This window comes from Barbus barbus (genome assembly GCF_936440315.1).
Source record: "Barbus barbus genome assembly, chromosome: 49".
Taxonomy (NCBI): Eukaryota; Metazoa; Chordata; class Actinopteri; order Cypriniformes; family Cyprinidae; genus Barbus; species Barbus barbus.
Genome location: NC_136727.1, coordinates 14,381,943 through 14,409,895, shown reverse-complemented (window position 1 = coordinate 14,409,895; position 27,953 = coordinate 14,381,943). Strand labels below are relative to the sequence as shown.

The 27,953-nt window shown below is 38.2% G+C and overlaps 1 protein-coding gene across 1 annotated transcript; it reads right to left on the bottom strand.

Annotated features, from left to right (window-relative positions):
• Nucleotides 1–555: 555 nt before the first annotated feature.
• On the bottom strand, nt 556–27,700 carry LOC306867458 (alanine--tRNA ligase, mitochondrial-like). Its single transcript, XM_079413116.1, has 22 exons — nt 27,414–27,700; nt 26,247–26,435; nt 25,741–25,886; nt 25,463–25,654; nt 24,515–24,659; nt 24,278–24,423; nt 24,095–24,203; nt 23,970–24,008; nt 21,135–21,249; nt 20,857–20,984; nt 20,585–20,729; nt 10,310–10,479; nt 10,117–10,230; nt 9,890–10,030; nt 9,674–9,811; nt 4,958–5,061; nt 4,609–4,717; nt 4,413–4,538; nt 4,207–4,317; nt 1,505–1,588; nt 1,308–1,421; nt 556–1,234 (listed from the first exon to the last, which is right to left on the bottom strand). Exons 1-22 carry the CDS (start codon nt 27,669–27,671, stop codon nt 1,064–1,066), a joined length of 2,994 nt encoding a protein of 997 aa, XP_079269242.1. The 5' UTR covers nt 27,672–27,700; the 3' UTR covers nt 556–1,063.
• Between the last annotated feature and the right edge of the window lie 253 nt (nt 27,701–27,953).

The window sequence follows — 27,953 nt, the reverse complement described above, 5'->3', positions numbered from 1 at the left end:
TCAAATTTCAGTTCACGGATTAAGAATGCAAATAATGGTCTAATTGCTTGTGCTAATGGTTTCATTTAAACAAATTATGTTTAAATATAAAAAATCTAATTTTATTATTTTTAGTGGCAAAAAGTATACCCTAAGGATTTACCAAAATTACTATTGAGTCTATTCAGGTGTCTCGAGTGTCAACTACTAAATTATTTTGAGTTTTTGTTGATGAGACTTTGAGTTAGAAGGAACAAGCTGACTATGTGCGCAGAAAAATTCTTACACGTAACTATAACTTAATTTATCTTCATCTTTCATATTGTAATATAGTTTGGGCGAGTACTTTTCCTACTTCTCTTCAAAAAATATTATCCTTCTTATGGGTTTTATTAGGATTGAAACCCGCATATACTTCATCTGCTTCTTCATTTCATGAACTTCAGGTTCTTACTATTTATTATATCAATATTTTTCAAATATGTGTTTACATATATAAAATATATATTTAATGTTGTTATAAAAATGTATAAAGGATGGATCATTTTAGTACTGCTTTGTAATTGTGTTTTTTTTGGGGGGGGGCATTTTATGTACCATATAAAGTTTGTCATTGGAGTATTATTTCTGGGTTTTTGACAAAACTTAAGCTCTTTTGTCTGGTGGCTGAATATAGTGATTCTCCAATGAAGGACAATAGCTGACTTTAGCCAGCAGGGTAGTGCTCTGACACACTGAAAAATGCTTATGTATTTCATACACCATGACTGTAACATTTAACTGACACAATCAGACAAATTAGAAATTATATGAATCATGCATTAACAATTATAAATTGTTAACAGAGCAATACCATTCCTTGAATTTAATAACAGTCTCTTGAACCAAACCTACTATTATAAAGTGTACCCAAAACAGAGCAATAAATAACAGCAATGTTTAATATCAAAATAGCCTGACCTCTCAAAATTTCATAGTCCCAACCTTTTAAAACAGGAACGGGAAGTATATATTTTTTTTATTTAACCATTTTAATGAAACACATCCATTGTGGTATCCAAGATTAGTTTATTCAGGATGCCTTTCAGATTTTGTTTTGAGCAAATTCTTCAGCCCAGTGCAAGATGTCTGTAATATCTGTGAGTTTGGCTGCTTTTCCTACACCTTTAGCCACATCGGTTGAGCCATCCGCATTTCCTCCCAAGCGTGCACACACAGAATGAGCCCATTTAAGGGCTGAGCCACTGGCAGAGCCCTAGGAAGAGAGTATGAAGACAATCACATACCTGTAGTTATATCATAGTTGTGAGATTTTGTGTGTGCTGTACCTTGGGTACTTGGCAGGCACAAAGCACCTTCCCTGACAACTGCAGGTGAGACAACAACATAACCATGGAGTCTGGAGTACTCTTGCTCAGCTGGAGCACAGTCTTCATCAGAACCTAAACAAGATTAAATGTATACAAATTGTTTACATGAGACACAAATACTATCATCAAACATCACCACAAAACATAGTAATTACCGATATTGAGTCCGTATGGATCAAGTCCACCACCACAGGTTTATTAGAGTGTTTGACCAACAGCTCTTTGGCTTTCAAGGCAGCCTGAAGCAGGAAAAAAAAACAGATAACAACAAAACCTCACAAAGCAGATGTGACAGAAATGACTACCCAGCGACTTGCTTTTTGGGCATCGTTTGATCAGTGTTGGGTAAGTTTCTCAAAAAAGTAATCCATTACAAATGACTAATTACTACTTTCAAATTGCAAATTGATTACATTACTGATTAATGATAATGAGATTACTAATTTATTTATTTAGTCATTTAGCAGACGCTTTTATCCAAAGCGACTTACAAATGAGGACATAAGAAGCAATCAAAACCAACAAAAGAGCAACAACGTGCAAGTGCTATTACAAGTCTTGGTTAGCCTAACGCAGTACAGATAATTATTATTATTATTATTCATTTTTTTTAAATAAAAAGACAGATAAAATTAGAATAGAGAGTGCTAGAGTTAGAGGGTCAAGTAAAGATGGAACAGATGAGTTTTTAGCCGTTTCTTGAAGATGGGTAAGGATTCGGTTGCTCGGATTGAGTTGGGCAGGTCATCCCACCAGATGGGAACAGTTAATGAAAAAGTCTGTAAAAGTGTTTTTGTGTGTCTTTGGGATGGCACAATAATGCATCGTTCACTTGAAGAATGACTTGATAATCACTTGAAAAATATACTGCAAAGTGAAACATATAGTTCTTTAAGAAATGTTAATGTTGAAACGTGAAATCGAGTGCCACATTTTGAAATATGATAGGCAACCTTTCATTGCATCTAAATGTTGTATAACTCCATGTTGCATCCATTAAAGCTCACGCTCCCCAGTTATTTATTAAAGGGTATGCTCATTAACTAAGACTGCCGAGCAAAACTATTTTAAAATGCATTTTAAAATCAACAAAATGCATTAAAATGCATTAAAATGCATCTTTTTTCTTAACTCTGCATTTGTAATTTAAATAAATAATTATATTTACATTAGTAACTGTAATCAAATTATACAAACCTAAACTGTAATGCATTACATTACTGCGTTAACAGCAAAAGTAATTTGAATACAGTAATGTATATACTGTGTAACGTGTTATACCCAACTCTGGGCATCATAAGTCCTATTCAGACGGGACTAGTTTTACAGGGGTCGTTAAAGAAATTTGTGTTTCATTTTGTGATTTTAATCACGTCTGAATCTGCCATGTCTGTGTTTTTCTGACACAACCTCTGTAATAATTCGAGTGCAAATTACCTACTGTTTTTTTGGCAAAGAAAACTATAATCCAGTCCGAATGCTTGGTGTAAATATGTCAAAGCTTTACAGAGATACAGCCTCAGATGCAGTTTTGGCACCTTGGCAGCAAATTCGTTGATGCATTAAACGAAAAACATTTTCGTATATTGACACAAAATCCATAACTTTTTGCCAGCATGGTCTGAAGATGATCGGAGTCAAATTGGTGAAAATCGGACTGACGGCCGAGGATTAATTCGAAAAAGTATGTTTTCAGCATAATTCAAAATAGCGGACAGGAAATTCAACCAATTATGGCATAATTGGTATCGATGTTCTCGGCATGATCCAAGGAATCTATCAACATTAGTCTCATTACAATAGGCTAATGTAAACAAAAGTTATCCACATTTTTCGAAATTTCATTATAACTTTTGTCTGATTACCGACTATTTTTTTCACAATGTGTTTCTTTGTGTTTTTTTGGCCAACATGAACTACCGTAGATGCTCTTACCGCACGCATTTTTTATATGTTTGCCTCCCAGCAAAGAAATAAAAATAATAATAATAAAATCAAGAGCCAAATCACGTAACTTAAACTGTTAAGACTGCCAACTGTAATATCAGCGTCAGGCAAGATTACGCACCTTCATTTCTGCACTCAATTACATATGTACCTTTACAAAAATTAAACATGGTTTTACTACAAATAATAAAAAAAGTAGTTAACCAAAAATTACCTATGGTTTCGCTATACTAGCCATAGCTTAATAATGGTAGGCTACTTGTAGTAAACCTGTGGTTATACTAAATGATAATCAATCCGAATGATACGCAATGCACGCATACAGAGCGTGTGATCTCTGCAACGCCCAGATGTTCAAAACAGACCCTCCCACCTCCGTAATAATTATGGAATTGTTAGTCCTGTCCAAATTAGTACATGAAAAATCACAGACTTTAGGTGATAAGAATCAAAACTCAAATGTAGTTTAGAAAACTAGTACCGTCCAAATAGGGCTATAGGCGTTTTTCCTGAACGCTGAAGTCAGACCTCTTAACTGAAAGGATGCTTTGCATTTCTGGTCTCCAGCGTTTCTAGTCAAATTATTGTATATTCCAAGCTGATAATCTACTGTTAAACCTATTAAAATGTTTTAAAAAAGCACATGGCTTTATAGCGCCATCACTTTACAGTGTCGCAATGACCGTCATTTGTCAGTGCCTCAATCCTCAAAGTTTAATGAGTGTGTAGATGAGACAAAGCTGCCGACGTTGGCTACACTAAAAACAAATGGACACTATTTGAATGGGATCCTATGGAGACCAGAACAGAAGAGCATCCAATTGGAAGTTAGAATTCGTAATGGCGGCACTCATCATTTACTCAGGAAAAAGGTCTACAGACTGAATTTTTAGCCTATAGACATGTCTACCTCTTTGATCTCCAATTTTCTTATGGTGCTGTTACTTGTCTTCTGCATTGCTTTCAGCCGAGTCTGCAACTCTTGCCTCTGCCATTGTGGAATAGGTGTGATATCAACTGCCTAAAACACATCACACATAGGATATAGACCAATGAAATTCATACATCATGAACTGAATCTGCAACGAAGATAAGCAGTTATGGAGAGATACGTACATTCATTAGGAGTCCAACTTCTTTAGAGAGCCTCTGTGCTGCTGGTATAGACAGGGAGCTTGCAGCTCCAACCTGGACCGCCAGAGACTCCAACTCCTCTTGCATGTCTTGGGCCGTCTCACGAGCCTAAGTCACAGGAACAGTTAGTATCACAGAAATCGAACTGGTACGCAAAAGTAGATTTCGTTTTTCAAACCTTTTTGGCTTCATCTCCAGTAACAGCAAGGATACGGCTAATGCCTTTCACCATCTGTCGCTCAGACACAATAACAAAGTCCCTAATTGCTCCCGTCTTCAATAAATGCCTGATAAAAACAACAATATATTGGTGACCTTGGCTTCATCTTGGAAAAAGCCAAATGTTTTGGTGGTTTGCCCAAAGGATAGGTCGCCAACCCTGTTCCTGGACTTAATTGGTTTATTTTTTTAAACTACAGGCAGGTGTTTTGGAGCAAAGTTGGAAATGCAGGAAGAAGTAGCTCTCCAGGAATAGGGCTGGCTACCCTTGTTCCCAAAGTGTTCCAGCAGTTTTGGAAGAACCTTACGTGCCACAGCAAAGCTCCACTGAAGCTTGTTCAATGTTGTTTGAGTTAAGCAGATCTGAAACAGGCACAGCCACGGACACTACTCGCACTGGGTCTGGATACACCTAAAACAAACAATAGATCAAAACTTCACATGTATAATATTTCCACCAACAGGGTGCAGGGTACCAAAATGTCCTTTTCTTTGGGGGGAATGGGACCAGACCTTTGGAGTGGAAAATCAGTCCATTCATTTTAAATCAGGGTTGCCTAATTCTGCTCCTAAAAGGTCTCTATGCTGTAGAGTTTATTTCCAATCCTTCTTAAACACATCTGAACCAGCAAATGAAAGACTTCAGGATCATGATTAGCTGGACTTCAGGACTAGAATCTTTTTTCTAATTTCAGTAGGGGCAGTCGTGGCCTAATGGATAGCGAGTTGGACTTGTAACCTGAAGGTCGTGGGTTTGAGTCTCAGGTCCGGCAGGGATTGTAGGTGGGGGGAGTGAATAACCAACACTCTCTCCACCCTCAATTCCACGACTGAGGTGAGATCCCCCACCGAACCCCCAATTGATTCCCAGGCGCCGCAGCATTGGCTGCCCACTGCTCCAGGTATATGTTCACTACTGTGTGTACACTTGGATGGGTTAAATACAGAGCACAAATTCCGAGTATGGGTCACCATACTTGGCCACACACCACTTCCCCTTTTAAGCAAGTGTGTTGGTAGGGATGTCCAGCCAAAACAGCTAACACAGGAATTATTACCTGTGTTCTGTAATTCATGCCTGAAATTCATTCTCCATCTCTAATTAATGCCTCTCTCTCAAGTACATGCATATTTTCTATAAAGCTGTATATATAGAGTAAATAATGCAAAAATCTGTACATAAATCTTCTGTTCCAGATTCATACACATTATTATTTATTGTTAAGTCTTATTTAAATGTTTCTGTTATCATGTCAGATATGCATTATTGTATGCATGTATGTACCAAGAGCTTCTTAAAAACCTTAACAAATTTCACGTGTGTTTGCGCACACTTGGCAAATAAAGCTAATTCTGACTCTGATGTCCCAAGCTGATCTCAAGGATAAGTTTCAGGGTTTCCAATTAAGCATTTTTCAAGTCACTGGGTTTGGCTATCCCAAACCCAATCCTTTATTTTATGTCAACTGTCATGTGTAGATGACTTGACTGACAGACCAGCATTCTAACATCACAAACTTCATCTATTCTATCCTTATGTCCACTATTTTTTTCTGCTCCTATTTTATATCTTGGAGTCTCTACTAAAGAGATGATGACCTAAATCAGACTGTGCTCCAGGAACGTGCTTGAAAACCACTGTACTATAGTAATTGTTATATCGGAACTAATCCTTAGTTACAGATGCCCCTTTTTTACATTTGAGCCCCTGCCCCTGAGGAACTCTCTACATGTGCTTGTATATATTGGATTGATTTTAAAAACTTTAAAGTGTGCACCTAGCACAAGGAAGGTACAAGAATCAGATCAGGACTAGGTATTGGCAGATACTCCATATTAAATGACTTAGATTAGATTGGGGGCATAATAAAGTTGATCGGGACATCCCTAGATGTTGGGTCTCCAGGAGCAGGATTGGACTCCCCATTTTACACCGTCAAAATATATATACTGTACCTCTAGGGACAAAACAATCCAATGTTCAATATTGGTGTTATATGGATAGAATATTTGTGGGTAGGTCAGATAGGACAGATCCAAATCCTATACTGTGCATTATTGTTGTTAATGTCAAGCTCCAAAAAGGACAAAACAGTATAATAAAAGTACCATACATGTTTTTTGTAAAGTATATTCCAGGTCTTCAATATATAAGGTATTCGATAGCTTTATTTGAAAAAAAGACAGTAAATTAAGTTGTTAAACGTCCCTCTGCAGCAGTCATGTTATTCATCAGCATAGAAAAACTCTCCAAGATGTTCCAATGTTGCTATTATTATGCAAAATCTAAACATAAAAGGTCTGTGCTTTTGTTTAAAGGGGTCATATGATGCAATTTCAAGTTTCCCTTTCTCTTTGGAGTGTTACAAGCTGATTGTGCATAGATAAGATCCCTGAAGTTGCAAAGACTAAAGTCTCAAAACCAAAGAGTTATTCTTTATCAAAGTTAAGACTCTGCCACGCTCCCGTAAAACGGCTCATTTAAACACGCCCCCGCATGTCTACGTCACAATGTGGAAATATTTGCGCAATGCCGCCCCAAATGTTCACGCAAAGAAAGAGGCCGTGGTTTAAACACAATTTAAGATATTTTGGATGAAAACCAGGAGGCTTGTGACTGTCCCACTGACTGCATAGTAAATTGCACTGTCAAGGGCCATAAAAGTATGAAAAGCATCGTCAGAATATTCCATCTGCCATCAGTGGTTCAATCTGAATTTTATGAAGCGATGAGAACACTTTTTGAACGCAAAGAAAATAAAAACAACAACATTTATTCAACAATTTGTCTCCTCTATGTCTCTCTGTGTCAGCGTAGCACCATTTTGAAAAGCATCCGTTGGACGCAAAGTGCGTACGCTATTCTCTATCATCAGTAACGCATGGATACGTATTGTACGTTTATTTACGCCGATTTGAACTGAAACAAGCGTATCCTTGCGTTACTGATGATAGAGAATAGCGTACGCACTTTGCGTCCATCGGATGACAGAGAGGAGACGAATCGGTGAATAAATGTCGTTATTTTTATTTTCTTTGCGTACAGTATTTGAGTGAGCTCTTGTCGCATTATAGTCCTTCACGTCCGCTGCGATCTCAAAACTCTGGCCATTTGATAATACCCAAAATATCAAAATCAACTGCAGGCGGGAGATCGTTTTCCTATTTAGCACCCAAACTCTGGAACAATCTACCTATCTACCTAACACTGTTCAGGATGCAGACACACTGTCAGTTTAAATCTAGATTAAAAGACCCATCTCTTTAACCTGGCATACACATAATACACTATCGCATTTCTATAATTAAAATCCGTTAAAGGATTGTCAGGCTGCATTAATTAGGTCAACCGGAACCGGGAACACTTCCCAAAACACCCAATGTACTTGTTACATCATTAGAAGAATGGCATCTACGCTAATATTAGTCTGTTTCTTTCTTATTCCGAGGTCACCGTAGCCACCCAGATCCAGACTGTATCCAGATCAGATGGTGGATCAGCACCTAGAGATGATCTCTACAGCCAGGATACCTAGATGAGCCCCAGAGACTGATCCCCAGTGAAGACCCTGTCTCCAAGACGGCCATCGGGAAAAGACCACAGGAACCAGATGAGTCCTTTGCACAATCTGATTCTGCTTTAGCCTAGATTTAAACTACTGATTTTGTCTGGCCAGAGGAGAATGACACTATTGCGACAAACTATTTCCCTGTCTAAATACTGTAAAGCCACCCAGCTTTATATCAAGCCGATGCAAATCTACTTTGACACAATTTGCATGGTTAAAAGTACTATACAAATAATATTGACTTGACTTGACCAAATACACAAAATAATGATCTTTAAAAAAGCATCATATGACCCCTTTAAAGGACTTTATTTTGCCGTTGTTCATTGGTGATTCTGAATGGTGTGGTACTTGTAATGAAAAGGCTTGATAAAACTGTTGAACAGATGAAATGCACAAGGAGCTTCTCAAACAGAATATCTCCTCTCTTTGTACTCTAACTTTTACAAACTTTTCATTGAGAACAAGGCTCACCATGACTTAAGAAGTCATTACTTTAAAGCATATCATTATCTACCCTGCTCTCTTTAAGCTCTTCCACATTGAACATCCATGTAAAAACTTCATAAACAGACTTTAAATATTAACTGATGGTTGTCACTTTAAGTTAAGTTAATCGATTTTCTATGGATTCTGTCAACTCAAATCTGCAGACTGGCTCTGATCTTTGAAAACTAGCATCAACTTCTCTAGACTGTAAATCTGTGAGAAATAGGGACAAAAATCGTGCAGTTTATTTCAGCCTCATGAGACCATAGGTAAGTTAACAACCGTTTAAAAAGAGGTTTCATAATGAGGCTAGTTTCAGTGTTCATCCTCGTGAATTACATGTTTTATTGGTTTGTTTTATTTGATTTTTGAATGTGTTACTTGCTGAATGTGGACTAGTCTAGATGTTGATATGTGCTTAGATGACACTTCACTATGAATATATAACTGATCGACTTGAATGCCTTGTTGTTTGATTTTTGTGTTCTGTTTTTTTGGTGATTGACTTTGTACCTTCAAAAAATATATATTTTTACAATTATTATTTAAATTTTTTCCTTAAAATAAACATGAATTTTTAATAAAATATGATGTGAGGTTAATGGGAACAGGGGTGTGCTTAAAGGGTACAAAAATGTACCCATTAAGCACAGCCAGACTTTTTTAATTTAATGATGTATATATCTTAATTGAAATGCTTTTGTCATTTAAAATAAAATTTAATATTTTTGTGTGAGAGATTAATCTTTTATTTTAACATAACTTTTTGTACTGAAACCAATATCTTGTGCACTAAAAATTTCTCAAATGTAGATTTTGGTGAGCTTAATATACGTTCACCATAAACGTTTTGCACAATTTGTACAGGATAATTTTATATTGGTATCAGATTGGCATTGCTATCAATTGACTTTCAAGGCTGCAGTATTGGAAATGAGAAAGTGGTATGGAGTCATCCCCATTTACCTCATCTATTGTTCTCAGACTTGTAATCTGTTTAGCTTTGGACAGCGGGATCTCCTCTACATACACTTCTGCATTTTGATGAATGATGTTCTGGACCAACTCCTCAACTTGCTGTAGCTCAGACACACTCAGGGAGCCCTTTAAACAAGCAAATACAAATGTATTAGACACTTTGGAAATCATTAAATCACTAAGGCAGCCACTCAGCCATTGTACCTTCACGCTGAAGTCAAAGCGGAGCCGTGAGGCGGTGCAGTGAGACCCTCGCTGGCTAACAGAAGGACCTAGCAACTCTCGCAGAGCAAAGTTTAGCAAGTGTGTGGCAGTGTGCTTGACCATGCAGCCCATGCGGTTAGCCTAGAGTTGGAAATGCAACACTTACTGTAAGGTATCTGCATAATGTATTACCATGGTGTTGGTACTTTTACTCCTACAACTCCCACCTCATCCAAATGAAGTTGCACTTGGTCTCCAGTTCTCAAAGTCTCTGCTGCTGTGACCTGATGTACCACATAACCCCCAGCTAGACGGACAGACTTTATAGGGAACAGCACATCCTGCAAAGCATAAGCACAATGGTGAAACTTGTGCTTATACATAAAAATAAGACATCTCAAATGGGATGTGATCAATAACCTGCAGTCCATCCTTGGTGAAGTAACCCTGGTCGTGCGCCTGTCCACCCTGCTCTGCATAAAAGCTGGTCTGGTCCAGAATCACACCACAGTGCTGACCCTCACTCACCTCTGAAACCAGAGACCCGTCACAGTAGAGTGCCAGGACTGATGCTTTGCAAAGCTGAAACCCTGACAGAGAAAATGGGTCAGGATCCTCATTTAGACTTGTACTGTGTCCAAATCAGGTCTGATGCCATTAAGAGATAAGCAATAAATCCTATCACTTTCATATAGTTATATTCATATCGTTTTTGTTCTAACCACCTGAAATGCTGGCTCACTGGTCCAAATCCTGCTCTACCTAGCTACATAGTGGCTGCCAGGGTGTTGCTATGCTAAGGGATTTAGCATGTTGTTATACATTTATTGAGGTATTTTCGGTGTTTGGATTGTTTTAATAACATTTATATTTTATTGCTAAGGTGTTATGACTGATTTTTATAATGACTGATTCTTTAATTTAGTAAAGAGGTGTTTTGGGTGTTTTTTGTGTGTTGCAGTTGCTATGGTGTTTCTTAGCTTACTGCCATGTAATTACTGAGGTGTTCCGAGTGTTTTTTACCGTGTTGCTGTGCAGTTACTGAGGTGTTCTGAGTGGGTGTTTTTAGCGTGTTCTGAGTGAGTGGGTGTTTTTAGCGTGTTCTGAGTGGGTGTTTTTAGCATGTTGCTGTGCGGTTACTGAGGTGTTCTGAGTGGGTGTTTTAGCGTGTTCTGAGTGGGTGTTTTTAGCGTATTGCTGTGCGGTTACTGAGGTGTTCAGAGTGTTTTTTACTGTGTTGCTGTGCAGTTACTGAGCTGTTCTGAGTGTTTTTAGCGTGTTGCTGTGCGGTTACTGAGGTGTTCTGAGTGGGTGATTTTAGCGTGTTGCTGTGCGGTTACTGAGGTGTTCTGAGTGTTTTTAGCGTGTTGCTGTGCGGTTACTGAGGTGTTCTGAGTGGGTGTTTTTAGCGTGTTGCTGTGCGGTTACTGAGGTGTTCTGAGTGTTTTTAGCGTGTTGCTGTGCGGTTACTGAGGTGTTCTGAGTGGGTGTTTTTAGCGTGTTGCTGTGCGGTTACTGAGGTGTTCTGAGTGTTTTTAGCGTGTTGCTGTGCGGTTACTGAGGTGTTCTGAGTGGGTGATTTTAGCGTGTTGCTGTGCGGTTACTGAGGTGTTCTGAGTGGGTGTTTTTAGCGTGTTGCTGTGCGGTTACTGAGGTGATAAGAGTGGGGTTTTTAGTATGTTGCTGTGTGGTTATTGAGGTGTTCTGATTTTTTTTTGTGTGTTGCTGTGCGGTTACTGAGGTGTTCTGAGTGTTTTTTAGCGGGTTGCGGTGCGGTTACTAGTGTGTACTAGGGATGGCTCGATACCATAATTTTGGCTTCGGTACGATACCAGAATGTAATACCTCAGTATCGATACTAAATCGATACCATAGGTGACAAATAACCAGCCTCAAAAGATAAGAGAATTTAGAACAGTTTTATTAAATATAATAATAATAAAAAAAAACAGATTCATATCTTAATAACTTTGTATCAAACTAACAAAAAACCTACAGGGAACATAGGTTACATTTTGACGTTGGAGAAAAAAAAATAGGCTAACTGAAGTAATAAGTGAAAAATGTTCTTATCTTCCCGGTAGGCAAACAAAATGTCTGACCTACCGAGAACATAGGTTACATTTTGACTGAGTTTGAAGAAACAAAACACAACTGAAGTTGTGCAATTAAGGCAATAAATATTGCTTTATTGTAAAGTGTTATTCTAGCAGTCAAAATAATATTCAAAATCACATTATTATTTCTCTCTCTCAGATTGTTTTCAGATTTCAGACTCAGCCAAAGAAAAAGCATTAAATATAAATCTCACTCTCTCACTTGCTTCATATTAGCGGTCGACAGCGCGGCAGAAATATCCCCTTCATATAATTGATACTAAAATGAATATAGCAAAATTATTGCTCAATTCAAATCCAATTAATATTCGATTGTATGAAATGCAAGTACATATATTACGTAACCAAAACTTCACTGGTTCTAGCGTGTCTCACATGCATATTTGAGCTTACTGTATCACATCTGTATGTGCGTTGATCAGTTGTAAATAAAAGTTCAAATTAAATCTGAATTTATGAATGATGCACTCACCTGAAAAGATCAGGATGAGCAAGCGACAAGTGCTTAAAATGGTTTGATGTGTTGTCTCTGTGGAAACGCATGATTTATAGCAACGCTTGCATACAGGTGCAGTAAGGTAAGTTCGTTCACCTTTGTCATCTGTTTTGTATCCAAAGCAATGCCATATTTCACTTCTACTGCTCTCTTTGTTTATTAATTTCGGGTGCGTTGATAGTTTAATCTGTTTGATCCATCGCGTTGTTCTGTTGTCACATTTGACCGGTTGCGCAGCAATTTGGGAAGCACTGCCACCTACAGGTGCATTTCGCAACTGCAGTGTATGAAATACCGAATTGAGCAAAATTATGATATCGTACCGTTTGAAATATAATATATACCGGTATTTTTCCAGTACCAGTATACCGCGCATCCCTAGTGTGTACCAAGTGTTTTTTTAGCGTGTTGCTGTGCGGTTACTGAGGTGTTCCGAGTGTTTTTTAGCTTGTTGTTGTGCGGTTACTACTGTGTTCCAAGTGTTTTTTTAGCGTGTTGCTGTGCGGTTACTGAGGTGTTCCAAGTGTTTTTTTAGCGTGTTGCTGTGCGGTTACTGAGGTGTTCCAAGTGTTTTTTTAGCGTGTTGCTGTGCGGTTACTGAGGTGTTCCAAGTGTTTTTTTAGCGTGTTGCTGTGCGGTTACTGAGGTGTTCCAAGTGTTTTTTTAGCGTGTTGCTGTGCGGTTACTGAGGTGTTCCAAGTGTTTTTTTAGCGTGTTGCTGTGCAGTTACTGAGGTGTTCTGAGTGGGTGTTTTTAGCGTGTTCTGAGTGAGTGGGTGTTTTTAGCGTGTTCTGAGTGGGTGTTTTTAGCATGTTGCTGTGCGGTTACTGAGGTGTTCTGAGTGGGTGTTTTAGCGTGTTCTGAGTGGGTGTTTTTAGCGTATTGCTGTGCGGTTACTGAGGTGTTCAGAGTGTTTTTTACTGTGTTGCTGTGCAGTTACTGAGCTGTTCTGAGTGTTTTTAGCGTGTTGCTGTGCGGTTACTGAGGTGTTCTGAGTGGGTGATTTTAGCGTGTTGCTGTGCGGTTACTGAGGTGTTCTGAGTGTTTTTAGCGTGTTGCTGTGCGGTTACTGAGGTGTTCTGAGTGGGTGTTTTTAGCGTGTTGCTGTGCGGTTACTGAGGTGTTCTGAGTGTTTTTAGCGTGTTGCTGTGCGGTTACTGAGGTGTTCTGAGTGGGTGTTTTTAGCGTGTTGCTGTGCGGTTACTGAGGTGTTCTGAGTGTTTTTAGCGTGTTGCTGTGCGGTTACTGAGGTGTTCTGAGTGGGTGATTTTAGCGTGTTGCTGTGCGGTTACTGAGGTGTTCTGAGTGGGTGTTTTTAGCGTGTTGCTGTGCGGTTACTGAGGTGATAAGAGTGGGGTTTTTAGTATGTTGCTGTGTGGTTATTGAGGTGTTCTGATTTTTTTTTGTGTGTTGCTGTGCGGTTACTGAGGTGTTCTGAGTGTTTTTTAGCGGGTTGCGGTGCGGTTACTAGTGTGTACTAGGGATGGCTCGATACCATAATTTTGGCTTCGGTACGATACCAGAATGTAATACCTCAGTATCGATACTAAATCGATACCATAGGTGACAAATAACCAGCCTCAAAAGATAAGAGAATTTAGAACAGTTTTATTAAATATAATAATAATAAAAAAAAACAGATTCATATCTTAATAACTTTGTATCAAACTAACAAAAAACCTACAGGGAACATAGGTTACATTTTGACGTTGGAGAAAAAAAAATAGGCTAACTGAAGTAATAAGTGAAAAATGTTCTTATCTTCCCGGTAGGCAAACAAAATGTCTGACCTACCGAGAACATAGGTTACATTTTGACTGAGTTTGAAGAAACAAAACACAACTGAAGTTGTGCAATTAAGGCAATAAATATTGCTTTATTGTAAAGTGTTATTCTAGCAGTCAAAATAATATTCAAAATCACATTATTATTTCTCTCTCTCAGATTGTTTTCAGATTTCAGACTCAGCCAAAGAAAAAGCATTAAATATAAATCTCACTCTCTCACTTGCTTCATATTAGCGGTCGACAGCGCGGCAGAAATATCCCCTTCATATAATTGATACTAAAATGAATATAGCAAAATTATTGCTCAATTCAAATCCAATTAATATTCGATTGTATGAAATGCAAGTACATATATTACGTAACCAAAACTTCACTGGTTCTAGCGTGTCTCACATGCATATTTGAGCTTACTGTATCACATCTGTATGTGCGTTGATCAGTTGTAAATAAAAGTTCAAATTAAATCTGAATTTATGAATGATGCACTCACCTGAAAAGATCAGGATGAGCAAGCGACAAGTGCTTAAAATGGTTTGATGTGTTGTCTCTGTGGAAACGCATGATTTATAGCAACGCTTGCATACAGGTGCAGTAAGGTAAGTTCGTTCACCTTTGTCATCTGTTTTGTATCCAAAGCAATGCCATATTTCACTTCTACTGCTCTCTTTGTTTATTAATTTCGGGTGCGTTGATAGTTTAATCTGTTTGATCCATCGCGTTGTTCTGTTGTCACATTTGACCGGTTGCGCAGCAATTTGGGAAGCACTGCCACCTACAGGTGCATTTCGCAACTGCAGTGTATGAAATACCGAATTGAGCAAAATTATGATATCGTACCGTTTGAAATATAATATATACCGGTATTTTTCCAGTACCAGTATACCGCGCATCCCTAGTGTGTACCAAGTGTTTTTTTAGCGTGTTGCTGTGCGGTTACTGAGGTGTTCCGAGTGTTTTTTAGCTTGTTGTTGTGCGGTTACTACTGTGTTCCAAGTGTTTTTTTAGCGTGTTGCTGTGCGGTTACTGAGGTGTTCCAAGTGTTTTTTTAGCGTGTTGCTGTGCGGTTACTGAGGTGTTCCAAGTGTTTTTTTAGCGTGTTGCTGTGCGGTTACTGAGGTGTTCCAAGTGTTTTTTTAGCGTGTTGCTGTGCGGTTACTGAGGTGTTCCAAGTGTTTTTTTAGCGTGTTGCTGTGCGGTTACTGAGGTGTTCCAAGTGTTTTTTTAGCGTGTTGCTGTGCGGTTACTGAGGTGTTCCAAGTGTTTTTTTAGCGTGTTGCTGTGCGGTTACTGAGGTGTTCCAAGTGTTTTTTTAGCGTGTTGCTGTGCGGTTACTGAGGTGTTCCAAGTGTTTTTTTAGCGTGTTGCTGTGCGGTTACTGAGGTGTTCCAAGTGTTTTTTTAGCGTGTTGCTGTACGGTTACTGAGGTGTTCCAAGTGTTTTTTTAGCATGTTGCTATGCGGTTACTGAGGTGTTCCGAATGTTTTTTTATGTGGTAACTGAGGCATTCAGACAGTTTTTTTAGTGTGCTGCTGTGCAGTTACTGAGATGTTCCGAATGTTTTTTTAACGTGTTAATGTGCGGTTACTAATGTGTTCCGAGCGTTTTTGAGCATGTTGCTGTGCGGTTACTGAGGTGTTCCAAGTGTTTTTTTAGCGTGTTGCTGTGCGGTTACTGAGGTGTTCCGAGTGTTTTTTAGTGTGTTGCTGTGCGGTTACTGAGGCATTCAGAGTGTTTTTTAGTGTGTTGCTGTGCGGTTACAGAGGTGTTCTGAGTGCTTTTTAGCGTGTTGCTGTGCGGTTACTGAGGCATTCAGAGTGTTTTTTAAGTTTACTGCGGTACGGTTACTGAGGTGTTCTGAGTATTTTTTAGTGTGTTGCTGTGCGGTTACTGAGGTGTTCCGAGTGTTTTTGACCATGTTGCTGTGCGGTTGCCGAGGTGTTCTGAGTGTTTTTTAGCGTGTTGCTGTGCGGTTGCCGAGGTGTTCTGAGTGTTTTTTAGCGTGTTGCTGTGCGGTTACTGAGGCATTCAGAGTGTTTTTTAAGTTTACTGCGGTACGGTTACTGAGGTGTTCTGAGTATTTTTTAGTGTGTTGCTGTGCGGTTACTGAGGTGTTCCGAGTGTTTTTTAGTGTGTTGCTGTGCGGTTACAGAGGTGTTCTGAGTGCTTTTTAGCGTGTTGCTGTGCGGTTACTGAGGCATTCAGAGTGTTTTTTAAGTTTACTGCGGTACGGTTACTGAGGTGTTCTGAGTATTTTTTAGTGTGTTGCTGTGCGGTTACTGAGGTGTTCTGAGTGTTTTTGAGCATGTTGCTGTGCGGTTGCCGAGGTGTTCTGAGTGTTTTTTAGCGTGTTGCTGTGCGGTTACCGAGGTGTTCTGAGTGCTTTTTAGCATGTTGCTGTGCGGTTACTGAGGCATTCAGAGTGTTTTTTAAGTTTACTGCGGTACGGTTACTGAGGTGTTCTGAGTGTTTTTTAGTGTGTTGCTGTGCGGTTACTGAGGTGTTCCGAGTGTTTTTTTAGTGTGTTGCTGTGCGGTTACTGAGGTGTTCCGAATGTTTTTTTAACGTGTTAATGTGCGGTTATTAATGTGTTCCGAGCGTTTTTGAGCATGTTGCTGTGCGGTTACTGAGGTGTTCCAAGTGTTTTTTTAGCGTGTTGCTGTGCGGTTACTGAGGTGTTCCGAGTGTTTTTTAGTGTGTTGCTGTGCGGTTACTGAGGTGTTCCGAGTGTTTTTGACCATGTTGCTGTGCGGTTGCCGAGGTGTTCTGAGTGTTTTTTAGCGTGTTGCTGTGCGGTTACTGAGGCATTCAGAGTGTTTTTTAAGTTTACTGCGGTACGGTTACTGAGGTGTTCTGAGTATTTTTTAGTGTGTTGCTGTGCGGTTACTGAGGTGTTCCGAGTGTTTTTTAGTGTGTTGCTGTGCGGTTACAGAGGTGTTCTGAGTGCTTTTTAGCGTGTTGCTGTGCGGTTACTGAGGCATTCAGAGTGTTTTTTAAGTTTACTGCGGTACGGTTACTGAGGTGTTCTGAGTATTTTTTAGTGTGTTGCTGTGCGGTTACTGAGGTGTTCTGAGTGTTTTTGAGCATGTTGCTGTGCGGTTGCCGAGGTGTTCTGAGTGTTTTTTAGCGTGTTGCTGTGCGGTTACCGAGGTGTTCTGAGTGCTTTTTAGCATGTTGCTGTGCGGTTACTGAGGCATTCAGAGTGTTTTTTAAGTTTACTGCGGTACGGTTACTGAGGTGTTCTGAGTGTTTTTTAGTGTGTTGCTGTGCGGTTACTGAGGTGTTCCGAGTGTTTTTTTAGTGTGTTGCTGTGCGGTTACTGAGGTGTTCCGAGTGTTTTTAGCGTGTTGCTGTGCGGTTACTGAGGTGTTCTGAGTGGGTGATTTTAGCGTGTTGCTGTGCGGTTACTGAGGTGTTCTGAGTGGGTGTTTTTAGCGTGTTGCTGTGCGGTTACTGAGGTGATAAGAGTGGGGTTTTTAGTATGTTGCTGTGTGGTTATTGAGGTGTTCTGATTTTTTTTTGTGTGTTGCTGTGCGGTTACTGAGGTGTTCTGAGTGTTTTTTAGCGGGTTGCGGTGCGGTTACTAGTGTGTACTAGGGATGGCTCGATACCATAATTTTGGCTTCGGTACGATACCAGAATGTAATACCTCAGTATCGATACTAAATCGATACCATAGGTGACAAATAACCAGCCTCAAAAGATAAGAGAATTTAGAACAGTTTTATTAAATATAATAATAATAAAAAAAAACAGATTCATATCTTAATAACTTTGTATCAAACTAACAAAAAACCTACAGGGAACATAGGTTACATTTTGACGTTGGAGAAAAAAAAAATAGGCTAACTGAAGTAATAAGTGAAAAATGTTCTTATCTTCCCGGTAGGCAAACAAAATGTCTGACCTACCGAGAACATAGGTTACATTTTGACTGAGTTTGAAGAAACAAAACACAACTGAAGTTGTGCAATTAAGGCAATAAATATTGCTTTATTGTAAAGTGTTATTCTAGCAGTCAAAATAATATTCAAAATCACATTATTATTTCTCTCTCTCAGATTGTTTTCAGATTTCAGACTCAGCCAAAGAAAAAGCATTAAATATAAATCTCACTCTCTCACTTGCTTCATATTAGCGGTCGACAGCGCGGCAGAAATATCCCCTTCATATAATTGATACTAAAATGAATATAGCAAAATTATTGCTCAATTCAAATCCAATTAATATTCGATTGTATGAAATGCAAGTACATATATTACGTAACCAAAACTTCACTGGTTCTAGCGTGTCTCACATGCATATTTGAGCTTACTGTATCACATCTGTATGTGCGTTGATCAGTTGTAAATAAAAGTTCAAATTAAATCTGAATTTATGAATGATGCACTCACCTGAAAAGATCAGGATGAGCAAGCGACAAGTGCTTAAAATGGTTTGATGTGTTGTCTCTGTGGAAACGCATGATTTATAGCAACGCTTGCATACAGGTGCAGTAAGGTAAGTTCGTTCACCTTTGTCATCTGTTTTGTATCCAACGCAATGCCATATTTCACTTCTACTGCTCTCTTTGTTTATTAATTTCGGGTGCGTTGATAGTTTAATCTGTTTGATCCATCGCGTTGTTCTGTTGTCACATTTGACCGGTTGCGCAGCAATTTGGGAAGCACTGCCACCTACAGGTGCATTTCGCAACTGCAGTGTATGAAATACCGAATTGAGCAAAATTATGATATCGTACCGTTTGAAATATAATATATACCGGTATTTTTCCAGTACCAGTATACCGCGCATCCCTAGTGTGTACCAAGTGTTTTTTTAGCGTGTTGCTGTGCGGTTACTGAGGTGTTCCGAGTGTTTTTTAGCTTGTTGTTGTGCGGTTACTACTGTGTTCCAAGTGTTTTTTTAGCGTGTTGCTGTGCGGTTACTGAGGTGTTCCAAGTGTTTTTTTAGCGTGTTGCTGTGCGGTTACTGAGGTGTTCCAAGTGTTTTTTTAGCGTGTTGCTGTGCGGTTACTGAGGTGTTCCAAGTGTTTTTTTAGCGTGTTGCTGTACGGTTACTGAGGTGTTCCAAGTGTTTTTTTAGCATGTTGCTATGCGGTTACTGAGGTGTTCCGAATGTTTTTTTATGTGGTAACTGAGGCATTCAGACAGTTTTTTTAGTGTGCTGCTGTGCAGTTACTGAGATGTTCCGAATGTTTTTTTAACGTGTTGCTGTGCGGTTACTAATGTGTTCCGAGCGTTTTTGAGCATGTTGCTGTGCGGTTACTGAGGTGTTCCAAGTGTTTTTTTAGCGTGTTGCTGTGCGGTTACTGAGGTGTTCCGAGTGTTTTTTAGTGTGTTGCTGTGCGGTTACTGAGGCATTCAGAGTGTTTTTTAAGTTTACTGCGGTACGGTTACTGAGGTGTTCTGAGTGTTTTTTAGTGTGTTGCTGTGCGGTTACTGAGGTGTTCCGAGTGTTTTTTTAGTGTGTTGCTGTGCGGTTACTGAGGTGTTCCGAGTGTTTTTGACCATGTTGCTGTGCGGTTGCCGAGGTGTTCTGAGTGTTTTTTAGCGTGTTGCTGTGCGGTTACCGAGGTGTTCTGAGTGCTTTTTAGCATGTTGCTGTGCGGTTACTGAGGCATTCAGAGTGTTTTTTAAGTTTACTGCGGTACGGTTACTGAGGTGTTCCGAGTATTTTTTAGTGTGTTGCTGTGCGGTTACTGAGGTGTTCTGAGTGTTTTTGAGCATGTTGCTGTGCGGTTACTGAGGTGTTCTGAGTGTTTTTTAGTGTGTTGCTGTGCGGTTACTGAGGTGTTCAGAGTGTTTTTTACCGTGTTGCTGTGCGGTTACTGAGGTGTTCCGAGTGTTTTTGAGCATGTTGCTGTGCGGTTACTGAGGCATTCAGAGTGTTTTTGAGCATGTTGCTGTGCGGTTACTGAGGTGTTCTGAGTGTTTTTTAGTGTGTTGCTGTGCGGTTACTGAGGTGTTCCGAGTGTTTTTGAGCATGTTGCTGTGCGGTTACTGAGGTGTTCCGAGTGTTTTTGAGCATGTTGCTGTGCGTTTACTGAGGTGTTCTGAGTGTTTTTGAGCATGTTGCTGTGCGTTTACTGAGGTGTTCTGAGTGTTTTTGAGCATGTTGCTGTGCGTTTACTGAGGTGTTCTGAGTGTTTTTGAGCATGTTGCTGTGCGGTTACTGAGGTGTTCCGAGTGTTTTTAGTCTGTTATTTGCTTCAGTAGGAAAAGATTTAGTCTCACGTCTGGACAGGAAACATTTTAAATATTTAACTGCCTGATATTATCTTTTCACCATCCAGTACCATATTTTCCATCAGTCCCCAGACTGTAACAGTATTTTGGGGAGTCGTCCGTGTGAGGAACTCTTCGACTTTGTAGCTCCACCAGACTATGAAGATCCAGGCGGTCAACCCTATCTTCATCATCCTCCTCTGACTGAGACCTCAACTGAGGAAACCCCCCCCCACAAAATTAGATATACTCCAAAAAACAGAGGGCTTATTAATAAATGAGCTCATTATGCATCCACGAATCAGATATTACATTAAGGAAAGCAAAATGCTATCGCAAGTACATTTTCATATTCATCTTCAAGCACTGCCATCTCTTTTTTATCAACCATCTTGCCCTTCTCCTCCAGCATCAGGTCAATGAGATCTAGAGGGAAGCCCAGGTTACGATGTAGCGACCAGGCGACCGAAGCTGATAGAAACGACAATATAATGAACACAGAGAGTAAAACAAATAGAGAAAAAAACACACAGAGAAATATCAGCATATCAGCACTAATGAACCTGCACAGATAATAAAAAGGTATAAGAAAAGCGAATTACACAGCTTTGCAGGCTTTACCTGGAAAAACAGCAGAGTCTTTGTCCATATTGCTGAGGGTCCTGTCAATAACCCTCCTGCCCTGCTTCAGTGAGGACAGGAACTGGGCTTCATTCTGATTAACGAGATCCATTATCTACAGAGGAAGCACAAAGTTTATCATATCATTTATAGAAAACAAAATTTAGTACCTGCACTAGCAGCTTTCCTAAATTGAAAAAGTGCCATGGTACATTGATATATACCACAAGTCATAATTTTAAGCTTCATTTTGAAATTTGCTAAAGATAATTTTTTTGTGTTATTGAATTAAGTGTGTTACTTTAATATTTACTTTAATTGCATTTTAGAACATGGTGATATAGGGTAGAGTGGGGAAAAACGCCCCCTAGTCTGACAAAGCATTTAGCTTAAAATAAAAAAAGAACATAATCAATAATTATGACTAACAAAATTATAATAGTCTATTTGAGAAAAAAAAAAAAAAAAAAAGTTAGCTGCTAACTAGCTACCTGATGCTACCTTGAGGTCATTTTTAAATATAAAGTCCAATTATTTTTATTCAATCAACTACTTAGAATTCATTTGATGGAAAAACAAAGGATTCAATGTTCAAAACAGATTAACTACAGTAATTGCCCATTGCCCCTGGGGGCGTTTTACCCCACACACTATGTTTGAGAAAAACATTATGCCATTCTGAATAAATAATTATATTTTTATTAAATAATACATTCTCTCTACAGGCCCAGCTGTTCTCATATCATATATAACTGTGATGTTCTACAAAACAAGCTTTAAAACACTTTTTTCTTACTGCTGAAAATGAGATAATTTACTGTGAAATCCGTTTTCTCTCCGGTACATCACCAGTGTAAGCTTCATAGTGAAAACTTCTACATCACTCTTGTCAACGTAGTCCATAGTTGCAATAAAAATGTATCTTATCTTATGGTTATTTTAGGAAAAGGAGTAGGGGGGCGCAGGGTTTGAAATTAACACCCGCCAAATGCGGGTAAAAATCAGTTGTGGCGGCTAACGCTGTCAAATTACTAGCGGGCTAGTTTTCACTCATTAATTTCTTGGGGAAGTTCATGCAAGCCAAATCTGCCAGGTTTAGCGCGAATACTGAACTCGTGAGACATCATGACATTATCGAGTATATTGTAAAAACCAAACAAAACAGACCTGCAGGGGGCACGCATACACGACTATGTTATACTGCATTCAGTCTATTAATATACATTAAGAATGATCACAATTCAAGATAAGAGGGCAGAAAATGTATATAGTTATATCAATTCATTAAGATAATCAATATCACACGAAGAGTGCCGCTTAAAATGGTTACAAATGTGATATTGATTTTATTTAGCAGTTCTATAAACTATAAGTTACTATCAAGAGACTTACGTTTTAGACACTATATTGCCTGTTTTTGCGCTATTTCGACGAGAGAAAATATTCCAAACATAGCCACAGCTCTATTTTGTGTTTCTGCGCAACATGACGGTGTTTGAATCCTGAAAGAATCAACCGTTTAAATGAATCGGTTCAGTCGCAATTAATCACTTATTAACAGTGACTAGACGCCAACTACTGGCGGTTTCAATTTCACATTTACAGTATCTTTTCATTATTTAAATAATTTCAAATATGTTTAATGTTTCATGTTTAAAATATCAAAACATTATTTATGCATTTCTAACTGCAAGTTAAAGCATTCCATGGCCCTCTAAGCTGCATTAACATGTGAAAAACATCTAAATGCCACTTCAGATGCAACTTCTGCAAAGATTAATTTTATTGATACTGATTTCATTTGTTTAGTAACAGCATAAATGTATTATTATTATTATAATTGACTGATTACATGTAAAAATTTGACTCAAAAGATGATGCACACTTTTAGAAAAAAAAATGGCTTTATAAAAGGTAAAGATGCCCATAAAAGGTACAAATCAATTTAAACTTTTTGGAAAAGATTAATTTCTATCACTGCTGTGAACTGACCACACAGAATATGAAGAATATCAAAAACATTAGGAGTCAGCTGTCCACAACAGTCCTTAAGATACCAGCACAATAACACACTCAGCAAAATATCATCTAATTATCTTTATCGATAAAATCCCAGAAAATGTTGAGAGCATTTTTTTTATCAATATTGCACACCCTTAGTACTGACACAAAATTATTTGCAATGGTCGCTTTGTCACTTCCAGTGTAGACAGCCTCAAGCTGTTGGTTTATTTCGGTGGGTTAGTTTTTTTGGCTGGTAGAAGTTATGAATGGCCGGTAACTTAAAAATTTAGTAGCCAAATTGGCTGGTGAGTGAAAAAGTTAATTTCAATCCAATAATTTCAAAAATTTTTGTTTTGAATAAAGTCTTTTATGTTCATCAAGGCTGCATTTAATTGATCATTTTAAAATTAATAATACAAATTAAAATAACTGTTTTCTGTGATAAAATGTGATTTATTCCTATGATGCAAAGCTGAATTTTCCGCATCATTACTCCAGTCTTCAGTCTCACACGATTCTTCAGAAATTATTCTAATATGCTGATTTGCTGCTCAAGAAATATTTCCTGTTTTTATCAATGTTAAAATCAATGCTGCTTAATAAATATTTGTGTTTATTTTATAATTAATAAATGCTGTTCTTTTAAGTTTCTCAAAAGCCAAAAATAGAAATATTTTGTAACATTGTAAATGTCATTTATTGGTCACCTTTGATCAATTTTATGTATCCTTGATAAATAAAAGTATTAATTTCTTTAAAAAACACTAATGTATATTTTTGTAAGAATTTACTAATAAATGTAAAACTGTGGTGCTTTTTGAACATGCTTACCCTCTCAGACTCTGTGAGCAGCTCAGGATAGGCATCTCCCTGAGAAAAGAGGAAAAAAGGAGGAACTATGAAACTTCAGACACAATGCAGTGATTCCAGTAATAACTTGGTCGTAATCATCTCACCAGTATATGAGCTACAGTAGGCACCAGGCTTGCCAGCGCACCTTCAGGGGCCTGCAGCACTTCTGTAGAAAACCTTACGGCACGTCTCAAAATACGTCTCAGCACCAGCCTATCATAAAGAGGGCATATATTGCATGAATTTTATCGTTTAAATGACTCTGCATTCTTTGAAGTCAGACTCACTCAGCGCCTGTCATTCCTGGGTAAACTCCATCAGCGATGCACACGCTGACTGTGCGAATGTGGTCAGCCACGACCCGATAGGCCAAGTCGAACTGACCCACATCAGCCTCTCCAGTCCTGCCCTGATATGCAGGAGCCTTAGAGCACTGCATGCACAAACAATAGAGGCAATGTGGTTTAGCTTGTATTGAACCTGCAATATTATTTCTTTAAAATGTTAAATGAAAGTTAAGAGACCTGGTGGATGGCGGACAATAGAGGTGTGAAAAGATCTGTGTCGTAGTTGGAGCGTTTCCCCTGCAGGACAGTCACCAGCCGCTCTAAACCCATCCCAGTATCCACACTGCACTGGGGCAGAGGTCGCAGGCTACCATTGACCTCCCTGCAACACAGAGATAATAAAAATTACATAAGCACATAATAAAATTACAAAACAATTGAAATAAATAATGATGATATAAAAATTAAACTAATATAAATGTTCGGAAATAAAAATAGTAAATATTTCCTTGATTGAAAAAAAAAAGCAAAATAAAATGATAAATAAACTAATAATAAAATTATGAATTGATAAATAATAAATAAACTAATAAAAACCACTAAAAACTGAAAATATATACAAATAAAAGCTAATATATGCTTGGAAATGAAAACAGGAAATGTTGTCTTGGTTGAAGCAAAATAAAAAACTAAAACTGAACTAAATAGAAAATACAGTAAATTTAAATACTAATATATATATATATATATATAAAAAACTAAAACTGAAAAAAATATATTGAACCTAAAACCTAAAGAGTACTACAAAAAAAAAGACAAAAGCACATGACAAAATTACTAAAAATGAAAAATAAAGTCCAAAATAAATAATAAATGAAAAACTTTACATTAAATGACAATTAGAAATATTACTTGAACTGAACCAAAACTAAAATAAATGAAACCTGCATAGATGTTTTTTTTTTTGTCAAAGTCTTTTTAATATAATTTTGGTAATATCTACAGATTGAACCATCGCATCCCCACAGAACAAGTCTCCACTGCACACTAAAGTTTAAATAAATAATATGAAAAAAGAACATAGCTAAAATGTGTAAAACTGAAAACATAAAATAAATGCTAATTCAAAATATTAATAAAAACTGCAATAAATAGTAAAATGATACTGGAAGTAACTTTTCTAACCTGTTATACTGCATAAATACTAGATTCCAAATTTCCACTACATCTGGACTGTCTGCGTTGACCAGTGAGGCGGCGTTCCGATTCCCAACGTGATCGTAGTGAATCTCTGTGCAGGGGCCACACGGACCCGTCTCACCCATTTCCCAGAAGTTATCCTTCATTCCGAATGGCAACACGTTATCCGGCTGCACTCTGCACGTGAACGTCACAACAATCCAGTGAATCTCCAATAGAAAACTAATGTGTTTGTCAACTTTCCTTTGCACTTGTGAACGTACCCCATGCTGAGCCAGATTTGCCGCGTTTCCTCATCGGCAGGGAGTCCATTTGCTGCGTCTCCAGAGAAGTACGAGACATACAAGCGATCCGCAGGAATGCCGTACTCTTCCGTTAAAAGACGCCAGGCCATTGCACAGGCTTCCTCCTGAATTAATAATTAATTCAAAAATGCATTAGAATGCTACAGAGACCTAAATAGGAGAAGGTGATGGTTAAGCTATGACTGGCTGAGCATGACCTGAAAAGATTAGAAAAAAAAAATTGTATTTCAACGACATTATGTTCACATGCAAAAGTATTGTGTTCCTCCAAAAAACTACGTTTGCTTGCGTTCTTGGAGGAACACAATAGTTCTAGAACATATGTTTTGTGAGAGAATGCAAAGTTTACTTGGCAAACGCAATAGTTTTGCGTGAGAATGTAAAGTTTCTTGGGTGAATGCAATAGTTTTGCGAGAGAACGCAAAAGCATTAAAATATAAATGTTTTTTTTTGTCATATGTGACCTTGAAGTAATCACCAAACGACCAGTTCCCCAGCATCTCGAAGAAGGTGTGATGGTACACGTCCTTCCCCACATCCTCCAGGTCGTTGTGTTTGCCTCCAGCGCGGACACACTTCTGACTGTTCACCACCCGCCGGTACGACGCCATCTCACTGCGGGGGTCCGGACAGCCCAGGAGAATGGGCTTAAACTACGAGACAACACAGACCATGATAACCTAAATAAAAAGTTAAATAAATAAAAGCCCTTTTTTTATTATTATTTAGCACATCTGTATATCAATTATTTTTTAATTTATTGTTTCTCTTAAATATATAAATAAGAATTAAAAATTTGCTATTTTATTTATGGAAACGGCTATTTACACTAAGTGCAAACAGCTATAGATTCTATTTACACTGTTAAAACACCAAGGTTTTCTGCTATTTATACTACTTATTGCAAATAGTGGCAATTATCTGCACCTCAGTATTGTAGTACATTATAAAACAGTACACAACAATATCGTATTGAGTGTAAATTATCATTTTAATTCAAATGATTAAATGGATGCCATCTTATTGGGACAATAAAGCCCTCCCTACACCTACCCGATACTTTTATTTTCAACTTTTTGATTATTTCCTTCATTTTTATTGTAAATAAATGCCTTTCCGATGCGATATGAGATTTGAAAGGGAAGGAAAAAAGTTTGGCAAAAGGAGGGCTACCGCATTACCATATTAACTATAGTGAACTGATAAACTTAACTGTAGTATACTTTAGCTTTGTAGTAGGCTATAGTTGTAGAAAACGTAGTACAGTATTGGGTAAATTAATGTGTTATATATTACTCTAGTTGTTATATCATCACAGCAACTATAGGATTACCACAAGGCATTAATTCAAGTACTTTACTATACTATAGTATGGTTCAAAAACACTATAGTATTTACTATAAATTACTATAGTATTTTTTTCATGTGGGATTTGACTTTATAAACATAATAACGAGCAAATACAATCATTTAATCAAAAATAAATACTAGATTTTAACACCATCCACAATATAAATTGCGAACCTTACATATGATACCATTGTACGTGTCCAAAACATAGCAGAAGCGTTGTACTTTGACGTGGTTGTTCGTTATTATATGTGCATTATCCTGCACGTGTGATTGTGTACCTGGTTCATCCCTGCGTTGACGAACAGAAGGCTCGGGTCTCCTCTCGGACGCACGGGGGAGGACGGCACAACCCGGTGTTCATAACCCTCCTTGAAAAAGTCGATAAACTTCCGCCGTACTCTTTTAGAGGTGAATTCTTTATGAGATTCTGAGTGGGACAGGGCCGAGCACCGTCTTAAAGCCGAATATAAAACGCCTAATTTTGTATTTAAAAGCGCACAGTGGAGCTGTTTCACCAGCCCTATGCGCGCAGCCATCTTGCCGCGTCACAGCGTCAAACAGCAGCATCCAATCAGCGACGAGAATGAAACTGAACCTAAACATGACATTGAATATATTCTAAATAAACAAACAAATAAATAAAATGTAAGCATGTGACATCTAAATGCGCTGCAAATGTATATTGCAAATGCATTTATAAAAATATAAATGTATAAAATAAAATAAATGTTAAGTATAGAAGTACATATAAAATATGAAACAAGTAATAGGATTTTTGCTAACACTTTATTTGTTACACGTTACGTGTACTTACTATT